General features: G+C 42.5%; 4 protein-coding genes across 4 annotated transcripts; all 4 read right to left on the bottom strand.

Moving 5' to 3' along the window:
* Positions 1–1,173: 1,173 nt before the first annotated feature.
* On the bottom strand, positions 1,174–3,573 carry LOC139291791 (protocadherin gamma-A7-like). Its single transcript, XM_070913898.1, has 2 exons — positions 3,252–3,573; positions 1,174–1,967 (listed from the first exon to the last, which is right to left on the bottom strand). The coding sequence occupies exons 1-2, from the start codon at positions 3,571–3,573 to the stop codon at positions 1,174–1,176; spliced, it is 1,116 nt and encodes a 371-aa protein (XP_070769999.1).
* A 150-nt stretch (positions 3,574–3,723) lies between these two features.
* LOC139291790 (protocadherin gamma-A7-like) lies at positions 3,724–6,587 on the bottom strand. The gene is made up of 3 exons (XM_070913897.1): positions 6,274–6,587; positions 4,203–4,986; positions 3,724–3,777 (listed from the first exon to the last, which is right to left on the bottom strand). The coding sequence occupies exons 1-3, from the start codon at positions 6,585–6,587 to the stop codon at positions 3,724–3,726; spliced, it is 1,152 nt and encodes a 383-aa protein (XP_070769998.1).
* Positions 6,588–7,269: 682 nt separating this feature from the next.
* On the bottom strand, positions 7,270–9,711 carry LOC139291789 (protocadherin gamma-A7-like). The gene is made up of 2 exons (XM_070913895.1): positions 9,382–9,711; positions 7,270–8,094 (listed from the first exon to the last, which is right to left on the bottom strand). The coding sequence occupies exons 1-2, from the start codon at positions 9,709–9,711 to the stop codon at positions 7,270–7,272; spliced, it is 1,155 nt and encodes a 384-aa protein (XP_070769996.1).
* A 597-nt stretch (positions 9,712–10,308) lies between these two features.
* On the bottom strand, positions 10,309–13,286 carry LOC139291788 (protocadherin gamma-A2-like). The gene is made up of 2 exons (XM_070913894.1): positions 10,902–13,286; positions 10,309–10,320 (listed from the first exon to the last, which is right to left on the bottom strand). The coding sequence occupies exons 1-2, from the start codon at positions 13,284–13,286 to the stop codon at positions 10,309–10,311; spliced, it is 2,397 nt and encodes a 798-aa protein (XP_070769995.1).
* Between the last annotated feature and the right edge of the window lie 1,152 nt (positions 13,287–14,438).

The following is a 14,438-nucleotide window of genomic DNA, read 5'->3' as shown; positions in this document are numbered from 1 at the left end:
GGGCCTTGTGGAGTTGATCAGAAACAGTTACATCCTTAAATATTATCTCCCAAATGAATCCTAACTTAATATAAACGCTATAGTTCCTTTTAACTGAAGTTTAATTATTTACTGATGTAATTCTTTTCTTACAAGGAAATCAGAGAAAAAATCCGTCACAGAAGTTGGTAAATTATTTACATTCTCTGTAGTTCAAGTCGGGTTAATTTTATTTATATCGTCCAATATCACAAATCACAATTTGCCTTAAGAGACTTTACAATCTGTACAGTATACAACACCCTCTGTCCTTAGACCCTCGGCTCCAATGAGGAAAAATCCCCCCAAAAACCCTTTTAACAGGGAAAAACTGTAAGAAACTTCAGGAAGAGCAACAGAAGAGCGATCCCTCTCCCAAGACTGACATACATGCAATAGATGTTGTGTGTAAAAACCACACTTACTGTCTGGGGAATATATTTTAACTCTTGTGCAATTCCATATCAGTTAACAGACTATTATCCGCCCAATCTTCAGCAACAAAACAGCAACAGAAGGATTTTTTGGTTGTAAATATGTATTTTGTCATGATTGTCACAATTCTTCTTATGTCTTTTAAAGTGTCCCTCTCTGGGTAGCGCTGTCCATGACAATGGTGCTGAATGCACAATAACATAAACCAATAGGCAGGACCCATCGTTTTAATTACAAATGATGTGAGAATGTTTCAGTTATAAAGGAGGCTAAAGAAAGATTGCCATTTTGAAAATAATTAGGATTCTTATTCAACAGGAAAGAGATTTTCAGATTTATTAACACAAGTCACATATTCCCTATTCAAATATAACTTCAGTGTCTTAACACAGCACTTTCAGCTCTCAATCAAAAGTTTCAGTATGAAAAAGGTTGGCTAAGGTTAAAACGGATCAAAACTTTAATGTTGCAGAATTTTTCAATTAAGAAAACTACGGACAGGTTTTAAAAAAACTATTCAAACAATGAAATAGTGGATGTTAGAGGTGTCTTTGTGAAACTATTCAGGACAGTAGGTTGTAAGGATGGAAAACTGGCAAAAGAAGAACGCATAGGTGTACAATATTTTGATTCCGAGCTTTACAAGAGCCCAAAGTTTAGTGAACAACATAATAAATAGATACAAGAAAAGTGCTGTGTGGTAAAAAGCAACACTTTGTGTCATTCTATGAGACTAACCTCCAGAGGAGAGTCTGGTTCGTCCAGGATGCTCTTTTCACTCTGTATCCGCTGCATCGTCCCTGTTGAACTGGGGTCCATTATCAGCACGTTCTGACTACCAGCTCTGCCGAACTTACAGTCACTCTTTCTGGAGTCAGTCGTCCTGCACACCTCGTAGTTGTACACGTGTTGGAGAGTCCCTGTCCCCAAAGTGTCTGAGTAACGTGGTGGATAATATGGAATCACAGGGAGATTGGAGTGATACAGGACGCGAGACTGTCTCCATCTGTAGATTTTCACCGATATAATAACCACTAAACACGTGATGAAGAGGAAGGAAACTACAGCCAGAGCCAACACTAAGTAAAAAGTCAGGTTGTCGTTGTACTCCTTGTCGTGTGTAAAGTCAGTGAACTCCGACAGCACTTCAGGGAAGCTGTCCGCCACCGCCACGTTAACAATGACTGTAGCTGAACGAGAGGGCTGCCCGTTGTCCTCCACTATAACAGTCAGTCTTTGTTTCACAGCATCTTTATCAGTGACTTGGCGGATAGTTCTTATTTCTCCATTCTGTAAGCCCACTTCAAACAGCGCCCTGTCTGTGGCTTTCTGCAGTTTATAGGAGAGCCAGGCATTCTGTCCAGAGTCCACATCAACAGCCACCACTTTACTGACCAGATAGCCCACATCTGCGGAACGAGGCACCATTTCGGCCACCAGAGAGCCACCAGTCTGGACTGGGTACAGAACCTGAGGGGGGTTGTCGTTCTGGTCCTGGATCATTATTTTCACGGTCACGTTGCTACTGAGTGGAGGGGAGCCTCCATCCTGCGCCTTGACGCGGAACTGGAAGTCTTTGATCTGCTCGTAGTCAAAAGAGCGCACTGCATGGATGACTCCACTATCAGCACTAACGGACACATATGAGGAGACCGGCACTCCGTTAACAGAGGAGTCCTCCAGTATGTAAGAAACACGCGCATTCTGGTTCCAGTCAGCGTCTCTGGCTTTCACTGTGAATATAGAGAGGCCTGGTGTGTTGTTTTCTACAATGTAGGCCTCATATGAGCTCCTCTCAAAGACAGGCGCGTTGTCATTCACGTCAGAGATCTGTAAGGTGAGAGTGACGCTGCTGGAGAGGGAGGGCACTCCCTCATCAGAGCAGGTCACAGTGATATTATACTCAGAGGCTGTCTCTCTGTCCAGCTCACTGTCTGTCACTAAACTATAGAAATCATTTGAAGAAGTTGTAATAGTAAATGGTATGTTGCCGTTTATGATGCAGTTCACTTGACCATTATTACTTGAATCAGGGTCCAGGACACTGAACATAACTATAACTGTATTTTGGGGAGAGTCTTCTGGGATTGAATCAGATTTGGAAAGTATACTGATTACAGGCTTATTATCATTAATATCAATAACATCAACAATAATCTTACTGGAATCAGAAAGACCACCACTGTCTTTAGCCTCAATATCAATTTGGTAATGCTTGGCTTTTTCAAAATCAACTTCACCAACTAAAATTACTTCACCGTTTTCATTGATTGTAAAAATGTCAGACACACTGTCCATAGTGGTCGACACTGAATAAGAAACTTCGCCGTTTGTTCCTTTATCTGCATCAGAAGCACTCACTGTTGTCAATGTGGTTCCTTTCTGAGAATTCTCCGCTATGGCTGCCTTGTAAACCGACTGCATAAAAACAGGAGCATTGTCGTTTGCATCGAGCACGGTGACGTAAATCTTTACAGTACCAGACATCTGAGGTTCTCCTCCATCTACAGCTGTTAACAACAATGATATTTGTTCCTCTTTCTCTCGATCTAACGGCTTGTGTAAGACCATTTCGACCTTTTTATTTCCATCTGCATTACTTTGCATTTTCAGTACAAAATTATCTGTAGGTTTCAAGCTGTAATTTTTCAGGCCATTTACGCCAATGTCAGCATCAACCGCTCTGTCTAACACAAATTTAGATCCTGTAACTGCAGATTCGCTAATTTCAAAACGTTTTTCGTCATTTTTAAAACTGGGACTGTTGTCGTTGATGTCGGTAATCTCCACTGTAATTCGAAAAAGCTCCATTGGGTTTTCTAGAATAATCTGCAAATGTAAAGCACAAGGCGTCGTCTGTCTGCAGAGCGACTCTCTGTCGATCCTCTCTTTCACGAGGAGGACTCCTCTTTCTCTACTCAGCTCGATGTATTCTGCACTGTCGCCCGTAAATATACGAGCTTTACCTGACTTTATTCTTTTCACATCTAAACCTAAATCCCGTGCTATGTTGCCCACTACAGAACCCTTTGCCATTTCCTCCGGAATAGAGTAGCTGACTTGACCGAGAACTGAACCGAGAGAGAAGATCGAGATAAAAAACAGTACTTGCCGTCTCATTGTTCTATCCACAGTTTACGTTACGCCACAAAAAAAGGTGTTAAAATCGATTTCACAATAAAAATATCTCCATGTGAAAATAAACAGATAAAGGAATATCGATACAATCCACAAATTGTGAAAAAGAGACTAGAAGCTCAATGTGTCCATCTAAGAGGTAATCTGTCCGTGAATCGTGAGGTCTCCCTTTTTCTTTCTCTTTCTCTGAAATAACGACATCACATGGGAGGATCTGCCTCAAATCCCCCCTACATCTGCAACACGTTGACCAACAGCGGCCCATGGAGTTCAAAACGTGAAATTGCAAGAAAGGTAAACCTAATATCAGTTTAAATTGTTTAGAAATACACATAACTGGTATAGTGAAAAAATAACTATAAAAACGGGGCGCCACCCATCCAAACATCACAAAAAGATGAATGGTGTGTATAACAAAACAATTAAAATACAAAGTCAGAAAAAAACACACAACTGAAAGCATATTATTACAAGTGTGTGACACGAAATGAGGGACAGAGAAAATGGAAGTGGATGCTGCCGCTGTCCGAGGTGCTGAAATTCTGTTGTCAGCGAACAGACATATATTTAAACATGTAGTTTTGACATAACCGAAAGGGAAAATTTCTAACCTCTAGAGGAGAGTCTGGTTCATCCAGGATGCTCTTTTCACTCTGTATCCGCTGCATCGTCCCTGTTGAACTGGGGTCCATTATCAGCACGTTCTGACTACCAGCTCTGCCGAACTTACAGTCACTCTTTCTGGAGTCAGTCGTCCTGCACACCTCGTAGTTGTACACGTGTTGGAGAGTCCCTGTCCCCAAAGTGTCTGAGTAACGTGGTGGATAATATGGAATCACAGGGAGGTTGGAGTGATACAGGACGCGAGACTGTCTCCATCTGTAGATTTTCACCGATATAATAACCACTAAACACGTGATGAAGAGGAAGGAAACTACAGCCAGAGCCAACACTAAGTAAAAAGTCAGGTTGTCGTTGTACTCCTTGTCGTGAGTAAAGTCAGTGAACTCCGACAGCACTTCAGGGAAGCTGTCCGCCACCGCCACGTTAACAATGACTGTAGCTGAACGAGAGGGCTGCCCGTTGTCCTCCACTATAACAGTCAGTCTTTGTTTCACAGCATCTTTATCAGTGACTTGGCGGATAGTTCTTATTTCTCCATTCTGTAAGCCCACTTCAAACAGCGCCCTGTCTGTGGCTTTCTGCAGTTTATAGGAGAGCCAGGCATTCTGTCCAGAGTCCACATCAACAGCCACCACTTTACTGACCAGATAGCCCACATCTGCGGAACGAGGCACCATTTCGGCCACCAGAGAGCCACCAGTCTGGACTGGGTACAGAACCTGAGGGGGGTTGTCGTTCTGGTCCTGGATCATTATTTTCACGGTCACGTTGCTACTGAGTGGAGGGGAGCCTCCATCCTGCGCCTTGACGCGGAACTGGAAGTCTTTGATCTGCTCGTAGTCAAAAGAGCGCACTGCATGGATGACTCCACTATCAGCACTAACGGACACATATGAGGAGACCGGCACTCCGTTAACAGAGGAGTCCTCCAGTATGTAAGAAACACGCGCATTCTGGTTCCAGTCAGCGTCTCTGGCTTTCACTGTGAATATAGAGAGGCCTGGTGTGTTGTTTTCTACAATGTAGGCCTCATATGAGCTCCTCTCAAAGACAGGCGCGTTGTCATTCACGTCAGAGATCTGTAAGGTGAGAGTGACGCTGCTGGAGAGGGAGGGCACTCCCTCATCAGAGCAGGTCACAGTGATATTATACTCAGAGGCTGTCTCTCTGTCTAATTCACTGTTTGTTAGTATGCTATAGAAACCATTTGATGTAGTTTCAATAATAAAAGGTACACTGTCACTTAAAAAACATTTAACCACTCCGTTAATATCCGAGTCAGCATCATGCACATTCATAACAGCAACAACTGTTTGAAACGTGGAATCTTCCGGTATAGATTGTGTAGTTGACATCAGATCTATTATTGGAATATTGTCATTCACATCAATAATGTCAAAAAGTATTTTGCATGAGTCAGTGAGCCCACCTTGATCTCTTGCTTTGACATTTAATTGATAATGTTTTGATGACTCATAATCTATTTTGCCAATCAAAAGTACCTCTCCAGTTGTCGCATGTATTTCAAATAAATCCAAAATTCCCTCAGTGTTACTAGAAATAGAGTACGTTACGAAACCATTTGTGCCTTGATCAATATCTGTGGCTGTTACGGTCATTAATGACGTGCCCTTCAGGGAGTTTTCCATCAAACTAGCTTTATATGTTGACTGCGTAAACACTGGAGCATTGTCATTCGCATCTAATACAGTTACGTGAATTTGCACTGTGCCTGTCAGCTGAGGTTCACCTCCGTCGACGGCTGTTAATGTAAGAGTTAATTTTTCTTGTTTCTCACGATCGAGAGGTTTCTCCAAGACTATCTCGACCTCCTTCTCTCCACCTGCATTGTCGTTGAGTTTTAAAACGAAGTTATCGGTTGGGTTAAGGAAATAGCTTTTGAGTCCATTTATTCCAACATCAGAATCCAGTGCTTTCTCTAATTCAAATCTGGCCCCCCTGACGGCCGATTCGCTGATCTCAAATAACATATTATTCATTTTGAACATAGGGGCATTGTCGTTTATATCTGTTATTTCAACCGTAACGCGAAAGAACTCGATGGGGTTTTCCAAAATGATTTGAAAATGTAAAGCACAGGGAGTCGTTTGTTTGCATAACGCCTCTCTGTCTATTCTCTCTTTGATGAGAATGAGCCCCTTTTCTTTATTCAACTCGACGTATTCAGCGCTGTTTCCAACATGCAAGCGAGCTTTTCCTGTTTTCAGCCGTTTTAAATCTAAACCTAAATCTTGTGCTATGTTGCCGACCAACGAGCCTATTGACATTTCTTCGGGAATAGAATAGCTGACCTGCCCAAGCACGGAACAGAGAGAGAGCATCGAGATAAACAATAGTACTTGCCGTCTCATTGTTTCGTTCAACGGTTCTCTACGATCACAACGAATCAGAAAAGAATCCGCAAATAAGTACAGTCGTATTCCACACACTGGAGTACCAAGAGTGAAGAAGCGTGAACACAAATGTCGATCAAAATACTTCCAACTCCTTTGCCCGTGTGTAGTGTGCTCGGTAACTCGGATTGTGCATTGTGTCGACCTTGCTTCCCACAAACCTAAGTGATCTGGGAGGTGCGGCTGAAATCTGCAGTGAAACTGCCACACACTGGCCAACAGCGTCTCTAAGAGTACAGAGCACGAAACTGCACAAGGCTGGGACAATAAGGAGTCAAAGAACTGTAAGGTTACAATGATATTATTCAAAGTGCTGGAAACAAACGTATTGTGTAGCTTGATTCTCCGCATTGCAAAATCCGTTTTAATAAATTATGGAAGGACAAAAAGCCAAAAACAGGATAAACCTGTCTAAATAAGATCACTGTATGTCAGCTGTACACCAGTAGTTACTGCTGGCAGGACATTTTACTGAAAAAATTACATCACGATAACACACAGAGTCACATTCACAGGCACACACAAACACGGACATGAAAAATGCAAGAAAAAGTATACGATAACTGAGCTTTTGCAGAAATCCTGAATTAATCTAATGCAGGATGATTCGTTTAGCGCTATCCGTGGTGCTGAAACACGTTTATAACAGCACACTGCAGAAATAGATAGAACGACTGCTTGTAACTGAAGGCCTCACCTCTAGAGGAGAGTCTGGTTCGTCCAGGATGCTCTTTTCACTCTGTATCCGCTGCATCGTCCCTGTTGAACTGGGGTCCATTATCAGCACGTTCTGACTACCAGCTCTGCCGAACTTACAGTCACTCTTTCTGGAGTCAGTCGTCCTGCACACCTCGTAGTTGTACACGTGTTGGAGAGTCCCTGTCCCCAAAGTGTCTGAGTAACGTGGTGGATAATATGGAATCACAGGGAGGTTGGAGTGATACAGGACGCGAGACTGTCTCCATCTGTAGATTTTCACCGATATAATAACCACTAAACACGTGATGAAGAGGAAGGAAACTACAGCCAGAGCCAACACTAAGTAAAAAGTCAGGTTGTCGTTGTACTCCTTGTCGTGTGTAAAGTCAGTGAACTCCGACAGCACTTCAGGGAAGCTGTCCGCCACCGCCACGTTAACAATGACTGTAGCTGAACGAGAGGGCTGCCCGTTGTCCTCCACTATAACAGTCAGTCTTTGTTTCACAGCATCTTTATCAGTGACTTGGCGGATAGTTCTTATTTCTCCATTCTGTAAGCCCACTTCAAACAGCGCCCTGTCTGTGGCTTTCTGCAGTTTATAGGAGAGCCAGGCATTCTGTCCAGAGTCCACATCAACAGCCACCACTTTACTGACCAGATAGCCCACATCTGCTGAACGAGGCACCATTTCAGCCACCAGAGAGCCACCAGTCTGGACTGGGTACAGAACCTGAGGGGGGTTGTCGTTCTGGTCCTGGATCATTATCTTCACGGTCACGTTGCTACTGAGTGGAGGGGAGCCTCCATCCTGCGCTTTGACGCGGAACTGGAAGTCTTTGATCTGCTCGTAGTCAAAAGAGCGCACTGCATGGATGACTCCACTATCAGCACTAACGGACACATATGAGGAGACCGGCACTCCGTTAACAGAGGAGTCCTCCAGCATGTAAGAAACACGCGCATTCTGGTTCCAGTCAGCGTCTCTGGCTTTCACTGTGAATATAGAGAGGCCTGGTGTGTTGTTTTCTACAATGTAGGCCTCATATGAGCTCCTCTCAAAGACAGGCGCGTTGTCATTCACGTCAGAGATCTGTAAGGTGAGAGTGACGCTGCTGGAGAGGGAGGGCACTCCCTCATCAGAGCAGGTCACAGTGATATTATACTCAGAGGCTGTCTCTCTGTCTAATTCACTGTCTGTCACTAAACTATAGAAATTATTTGTTGATGTTTTTAAAATGAAGGGTACATTTTCGCTGATAAAACATTGCACCTTTCCATTTTCTCCAGTGTCTTTGTCCTCAATATTTATCATTGTAACGACTGTATTTAGTTTTGCATCCTCTGATATCACATTCGACTTCGACATGATGTTAATTTCAGGTTGGTTGTCATTTACATCTTGCACATCGACAATCAACTTACAAGAATCTGTGAGTCCTCCGTCGTCGCTAGCACGTAAATTTATTTGAAAATTTCGCGACTCCTCAAAATCAATATTTCTAATTAAAGTAATTTGACCGTTTTCCATATTTACCTTAAACACTTTCCTGACATCATCTAATGTATTTGTGATTGAATACGTTATTTTCCCGTTAGAGCCTTGATCTGCATCTGAGGCTGTAACAGTGGCAACAACTGTGCCTTTAGGTGAGTTCTCAGTAACCGCAGCCTTGTATGTCGGCTGTGTAAAAACGGGGGCATTATCATTAGCGTCTAAAACTGTGATGACAATCAGCATTGTTCCTGACATCTGCGGCTCTCCTCCATCTACAGCTGTTAACACAAGAGATATCTGCTCCTGTTTCTCTCTGTCTAAAGGCTTCTGTAACACCATCTCAACATTTTTATTCCCATCAGCGTTGCTGTGAAGTTTCAGAGCAAAATGATCAGTTGGTTTTAATTCGTAGGTTTGAAGATCATTCATTCCAACATCAAGATCCACAGCCCTTTCGAGGACAAATTTTGCTCCGGTGATCGCTGACTCACTTATTTTAAATTTGATTTCCCCTTCTTCAAAGGTTGGTGCATTATCGTTGATATCTGTGATCTGGACGGTAACAGTGTAAAACTCCATAGGATTCTCCAAAATAATCTGAAAATGTAAAGCACACGGCGTCGTCTGTCTGCAGAGCGCCTCTCTGTCGATTCCCTCTTTAACAAGGAGGACTCCTCTTTCTCTGTTCAGCTCGATGTACGCGTCGCTGTCTCGGGTATAGATTCGAGCTTTACCAGAAATCAAACGTTTTATTTCTAAACCTAAATCTTGTGCTATATTACCGACTAAAGACCCTTTCGCCATTTCCTCCGGTATAGTGTAGCTGACCTGCCCAATCACCGAGCCAAGGGAAAGGAGAGAGATAAACAACAGCGCCTGCCCTCTCATTGTTCAATCCGAGTATTTTCTCCGTACGGTTCCACAGTCCGGTTATATATTCCATAAACTGAAATCCAGTTCAGTGTCAAAACATCAATTTCACAGCTGTATAATCCACACAGTGCAAAGAACACTCTCGGTGGTCGACGTGTCTGTTATCTGATAGTCTACATATCCCGAATGTGAGTTATTTCCCGTCGTGTTCCCTCTTCATTATGTCGATGTTACATGGGAGGTGCTGCTACAAACCTCCTCTCGACTGTGCACACTCTGGTCAACAGCGGCCCTAAGAGTCCATATTGCAAAACTGCAGATGACCAACATGAATAAATCTTTCCAGACGTCTTATTGTTAGAAAAGTGTAACTTGAAATGAAGTACTAAAAAGTATTAGTAACATTATCCTCTTCACAAATGGTGAGATGCCACTTACGAACAATTCAAAGGTCTGATTTCTCAGTTTTCTTTGATCCTTCAGCCACAATAACGTGTCCATAAAAACATGAACCACACCTGACTAAAAGTAAATAAGTTATAAAATAATGAGACGAAAAGAACTAAAAGATTAAACTAATAAAATAGGAAAATGCTGAGTCTGGAAATGTCGCTATCCGAGGTCCTGAAATGATGAAGGTCTTGAACACGTCCAACACTTCTGACCATTACAAGTGCTTTCATGTAGACAGGATTAATGCATTAACTAAGTTTATAATTAGATTGTCAAAGTGTCATTGATGTTTGCAAAAAGTACAGTAATATTTATTATGAAACCATGTATATAAAGAGTATTCAGTACTTACTTAGACTGTATGCTTATTCTGCACGAAAATAAAATACAAATATCTCATTACCGAAAAAGCCAGACGGATATTCAATCAAATGCAGACATCAAGTCTCACTCCACAGCTAGATTACTGACCCGATAAAGAACCATTAAAACATTTAAAATAGAACTGTAAAACAACATAACTAGTAAGTAAAACGAGTTATCAGTCTGCTTTAACATATACTGCATCCAAGTCCAAGTATCGTGCGTGTGAAATAATATAAAAGCATGTCATTGACTGAGAATGTAGATACAAGGATGCTGTCCATGGTTCGGAAAAAAGGCGAAATATCGTGCAACAGTTCACTATCAATGCAACCACACGCCGATAGAAAAATGAAGGCACAGAGACGATGCGATATTATTAAACTCACCTCTAGAGGAGAGTCTGGTTCGTCCAGGATGCTCTTTTCACTCTGTATCCGCTGCATCGTCCCTGTTGAACTGGGGTCCATTATCAGCACGTTCTGACTACCAGCTCTGCCGAACTTACAGTCACTCTTTCTGGAGTCAGTCGTCCTGCACACCTCGTAGTTGTACACGTGTTGGAGAGTCCCTGTCCCCAAAGTGTCTGAGTAACGTGGTGGATAATATGGAATCACAGGGAGGTTGGAGTGATACAGGACGCGAGACTGTCTCCATCTGTAGATTTTCACCGATATAATAACCACTATACACGTGATGAAGAGGAAGGAAACTACAGCCAGAGCCAACACTAAGTAAAAAGTCAGGTTGTCGTTGTACTCCTTGTCGTGAGTAAAGTCAGTGAACTCCGACAGCACTTCAGGGAAGCTGTCCGCCACCGCCACGTTAACAATGACTGTAGCTGAACGAGAGGGCTGCCCGTTGTCCTCCACTATAACAGTCAGTCTTTGTTTCACAGCATCTTTATCAGTGACTTGGCGGATAGTTCTTATTTCTCCATTCTGTAAGCCCACTTCAAACAGCGCCCTGTCTGTGGCTTTCTGCAGTTTATAGGAGAGCCAGGCATTCTGTCCAGAGTCCACATCAACAGCCACCACTTTACTGACCAGATAGCCCACATCTGCTGAACGAGGCACCATTTCGGCCACCAGAGAGCCACCAGTCTGGACTGGGTACAGAACCTGAGGGGGGTTGTCGTTCTGGTCCTGGATCATTATTTTCACGGTCACGTTGCTACTGAGTGGAGGGGAGCCTCCATCCTGCGCTTTGACGCGGAACTGGAAGTCTTTGATCTGCTCGTAGTCAAAAGAGCGCACTGCATGGATGACTCCACTATCAGCACTAACGGACACATATGAGGAGACCGGCACTCCGTTAACAGAGGAGTCCTCCAGTATGTAAGAAACACGCGCATTCTGGTTCCAGTCAGCGTCTCTGGCTTTCACTGTGAATATAGAGAGGCCTGGTGTGTTGTTTTCTACAATGTAGGCCTCATATGAGCTCCTCTCAAAGACAGGCGCGTTGTCATTCACGTCAGAGATCTGTAAGGTGAGAGTGACGCTGCTGGAGAGGGAGGGCACTCCCTCATCAGAGCAGGTCACAGTGATATTATACTCAGAGGCTGTCTCTCTGTCTAATTCACTGTCTGTCACTAAACTATAGAAATTATTTGATGACATTTTTAGAATGAATGGTACATTTTCGCTGATAAAACATTTCACATTGCCATTTTCTCCTGAATCTAGGTCTTCGATATTTATCATTGTAACGACTGTATTGAGTTCTGCATCCTCTGATATCACATTTGACTTCGACATTATGTTAATGTCAGGTTGGTTGTCATTTACATCTTGCACGTCGACAATCAACTTACAAGAATCGGTGAGTCCTCCGTCGTCGCTAGCAAGTAAATTTATCTGAAAGTGTCTTGACTTCTCGAAGTCAACATTTCCAATTAAGGACACGTCGCCATTTTCTTTATTGATTTCAAATACTTTCCTAACATTGTCTAATGTATTTGTGATTGAATACGTTATTTTCCCGTTAGAGCCTTGATCTGCATCTGAGGCTGTAACAGTGGCAACAACTGTGCCTTTAGGTGAGTTCTCAGTAACCGCAGCCTTGTATGTCGGCTGTGTAAAAACGGGGGCATTATCATTAGCGTCTAAAACTGTGATGACAATCAGCATTGTTCCTGACATCTGCGGCTCTCCTCCATCTACAGCTGTTAACACAAGAGATATCTGCTCCTGTTTCTCTCTGTCTAAAGGCTTCTGTAACACCATCTCAACATTTTTATTCCCATCAGCGTTGCTGTGAAGTTTCAGAGCAAAATGATCAGTTGGTTTTAATTCGTAGGTTTGAAGATCATTCATTCCAACATCAAGATCCACAGCCCTTTCGAGGACAAATTTTGCTCCGGTGATCGCTGACTCACTTATTTTGAATTTCATTTCACTTTTTTCAAAGGTTGGTGCATTATCGTTGATATCTGTGATCTGGACGGTAACAGTGTAAAACTCCATAGGATTCTCCAAAATAATCTGAAAATGTAAAGCACAAAGCGCCGTCTCTGTACACAGCACCTCTCTGTCGATTCTCTCTTTAACGAGGAGGACTCCTCTTTCTCTGTTCAGCTCGATGTACTCGTCGCTGTTCCTTGTGTAGATCTTAGCTTTACCTGATATCAAACGTTTTATTTCTAAACCTAAATCTTGTGCTATATTACCCACTAAAGAGCCTTTCGCCATTTCCTCCGGAATAGAGTAGCTGACCTGCCCGAACACTGAGTCGAGGGAAAGGACAGCGAAAAACAACAGTACTTGCCGATTCATTGTTCTATCCGATTTTTTCCCAGTGAGGCTTCACGGTCTGCTTATACTCCAAAAACAACAGATAGCCCTTATAATCCAATGTCAAGTCTCACTGTAACAGCTGCATAACCCACTCAGAGGAAGCAAATCTCTTGCAGGTCGAAATGTCTCCTCTTCTTTTGAAAAAATGTTCCACAACCAGAATTGTCCGTTCTTTGCCCGTCGTGTGCTCTCTGTATTGTGTCGATGTTACACGGGAGGTGCTGCTACAACCCTGCTCCCATTCATCAACACCCTGGTCAACAGCGGCGCTAAGAGTCCATATTATATAACTGCAGAACACCAAGTAAAATTCAACTCTGGAGAGCTCACTGTAAACCATCTGGACAGTTAGATACAATACATCATCTCAAGTTATATCTTGGACTTTCCAAACCACTGCAGGAGGAAGACATGGCTGATATTCACAATGTTTACTATCCACGTCACAATGATAATATATTCAAAGAGAATCGATACACATTTAAAGATACTGTGTTTATCAGATCTGGCAGAAGTACCAGAGATCGGGCTGGATATAAAATCAAATTGAAAGACTGGAAATGGACAAATAGCTCAGAAAACAAACATTTCTCTACGTAATAATATTCATGGCAAAATAAGGATAAGAAGAGAGGAAGAGACTGATATTAAAACTACGGAAACAGCAGCTGACAAACAGGATAAACATGCAGCAGCAGTATTTACGTCGCTGTCCGCAGTTCTGAACTGAGTCAACACTGAAAGAGAGCAAAAACTGCCTGACTGCACAAGCTGTTAGAATCACGTGATGCCATATAGTGGTAAAATATCTGGAAAATATTTTGAAACATGTCGGCTGTATAAAAAATGTCACGACTACTACTACTATTAACAATTATTATTGTTATTACTAAATTAATACATCGTGTCTTTGTAGAAGACACGTTGAAGTTCAAATGTGTTGGGAATTCCTTTGGGGAATGAACACATGACGTCATCCAAAAATGTATGAAAAGGTGACGCGTTAACATTGTTGAATAGAACATAAAACCCCATCATCCGAACACAAAATGTCCCACAAAATGGTATGCTTCCGTGTTTGTTGCTTAAAGAAAAAAAGTTGTGTATTATCAATTCTATGTAATTAAGCAT

The sequence above is a fragment of the Enoplosus armatus genome, chromosome 10, assembly GCF_043641665.1.
Source record: "Enoplosus armatus isolate fEnoArm2 chromosome 10, fEnoArm2.hap1, whole genome shotgun sequence".
NCBI classification, from domain to species: Eukaryota; Metazoa; Chordata; class Actinopteri; order Centrarchiformes; family Enoplosidae; genus Enoplosus; species Enoplosus armatus.
Note: the sequence above shows the minus strand (reverse complement) of the source record. Positions and strands in the feature narration are given on the sequence as shown.